A 2,395-nucleotide genomic window follows, 5' to 3' on the forward strand; every position below is an offset into this window, starting at 1 on the left:
CAAGAGTTCATGTTTCTATATATGCTATACCTAATGCTGAGAAAAGTTAAATATGAAAAGAAGAAAACATCCAAGTGTGAATGTATGAAATCAAACACAACAAGCCCAAGGGCTCGCCTGAAGAGAAAAACTTCGAGTTTCCAAGAAATCTCAAAACCAACTGTCTAAACAATGCTCTCTCTCTCTCTCTCTCTCTCTCTCTCTCTCCCTCTCTCTCTCACTCTTTCTCTCTCTCTCCTTTTTAAGTTTAGAGATGGGTTGGTCCTCGGAGTGATGTCACCTCACTCCTGTATGGGCATTCAATCCACCAACAGTGTGTATCTCCGGTGCGTCTCCAAAGCGATGCTCTACACCAAAACGCAAAAGCAGCATTACGCACGGCGATTTGACAGCAGATAAGCTACTTCACCAGTGGAGCTTTGGATTGTGAATTCTTTTTCTCATATTTGTGATGTATTCGGAACTTGGTGCGCGCAACGGGACTATTTGGAGGACTTGGGGTGAAGGTTTTACTATTTGCGGAGGAAACATTTGTGCGGTACCGCATCTTATGAGGGTTACATTCTTTTTGAATTGACCAGGAGCGTTACGCGCAACATATCTCCATGCCTTAGTGGAGGGCAGGTCAGGGCACCTCGTCTCAGCTGTTTGGGAGAAGAAGAGGACGCACAAATAAACATGGTACGCTGGGACAAACTGGAGCCAGAATGGATTTAACCCAGTTAAATCTGTTGATCGAAAATGTTTCCAACGATGAGAACACCACGGACGCACCGCTTGCCCTGCCACACACGGAGGCAGCCGCTGCGCTCATCATCCTGGTGGTTACTGTGATCATTTCAGTAACCATTGTCGGTAATGTGTTGGTTATTGTGGCAGTGCTGACCAGCCGGGCTCTCCGTGCGCCCCAGAACCTTTTCTTAGTCTCACTTGCCTCAGCAGACATCCTGGTGGCCACACTAGTCATCCCCTTCTCCCTCGCCAATGAGGTCATGGGCTACTGGTACTTTGGCAGTACTTGGTGCGCCTTCTACCTGGCGCTGGACGTGTTGTTCTGTACCTCATCCATCGTGCACCTGTGCGCCATCAGCCTGGACCGCTACTGGTCAGTGACAAAGGCGGTCAGCTACAACCTGAAGCGGACACCTAAGCGCATCAAGTCCATGATCGCCGTGGTGTGGGTAATATCTGCTGTCATCTCCTTCCCTCCTCTTCTCATGACCAAACATGACGAACGGGAGTGCTTACTGAACGACGAGACCTGGTACATCCTCTCCTCCTGCCTGGTGTCCTTCTTCGCTCCGGGTCTCATCATGATTCTAGTTTATTGTAAGATCTATAAGGTCGCCAAGCAGCGCTCCTCCACTGTATTTGTGGCCAAAAACGGCCTGGAGAGGCAGCCGTCCCAGTCAGAGACCTGTTTCGTCAGGAAGGACCGGTTCGAGATGGAGAGCCCCAGCAGCCAGAGCTCCGGCAGCCACCAGCAGAGACAGGGGGAGTTGGATGACATTGACCTGGAGGAGAGCTGCTGTCCGTCGGATACTAAACCCCGCAATCATCGCTTTACCAAGCGGAGGAAGGTGGAGGGGTCAGACTGCTGCCCTCCTCAGAACTGCCGTCTCTCCTGGGCTTCGGCTCGGGCGTTACAGTTCTACCCGGAACAGAAGAACCCAGCTGCGCGACAGCAGCTGGCCGCGGCCAACAAGACCAAAGTGGCCCAGATGCGGGAGAAACGCTTCACCTTTGTTCTGGCGGTAGTGATGGGCGTGTTTGTGCTTTGTTGGTTCCCCTTCTTCTTCACTTACAGCCTGCATGCTATCTGCAGAGACAGCTGCTACATCCCTGGCGCACTTTTCAACCTCTTCTTTTGGATTGGCTACTGCAACAGTTCAGTCAACCCCATAATCTACACTATTTTCAACAGGGATTTCAGAAAAGCCTTCAAGAAAATAATTTGTACAACTTCTAAACGCACCTAAAACACACAGACACAGAGAGGGTTCCTGGGACAAATCTATTTTGCCAGCTTGTCACTCAATAGTGAAGAAGGAATTACAGAACTCAATCTTCTTGGCTGACTATTTTAATGTAACTATCATATTGAAACTGAATGTTGTGTCTTAATGTCTATGAATAAAATGTAAAGTTGAGCAAAACAAAGGAGAAATATTCTTAGTTCATCAATGTTACGCACCTAGATATATTTACTTCAGATATGCAGTTATAATATATAGGTCACTGTATAATAAGTCCTGCAAACGTGCACCTTTGAACAAGAAATCCCTGTATTGGATCAATCTTTTATGCCGCAGCAAGCAGGAGGGGAGAGCTACTTCAGAGTGATATTGAAGTCATGTAGCCGGATTCCAAAGCAGGCGGTGAGATTCACAGTGGG

General features: G+C 48.4%; 1 protein-coding gene across 1 annotated transcript; it reads left to right on the forward strand.

Moving 5' to 3' along the window:
* Window positions 1-251: 251 nt before the first annotated feature.
* Window positions 252-2,147, forward strand: adra2db (adrenergic, alpha-2D-, receptor b). The gene has a single exon (XM_044363664.1). The coding sequence runs from the start codon at window positions 708-710 to the stop codon at window positions 1,977-1,979; it is 1,272 nt and encodes a 423-aa protein (XP_044219599.1). The 5' UTR covers window positions 252-707; the 3' UTR covers window positions 1,980-2,147.
* The last annotated feature ends 248 nt before the right edge of the window (window positions 2,148-2,395 follow it).

Source organism: Thunnus albacares, chromosome 10 (genome assembly GCF_914725855.1).
Source record: "Thunnus albacares chromosome 10, fThuAlb1.1, whole genome shotgun sequence".
Lineage (NCBI taxonomy): Eukaryota > Metazoa > Chordata > Actinopteri > Scombriformes > Scombridae > Thunnus > Thunnus albacares.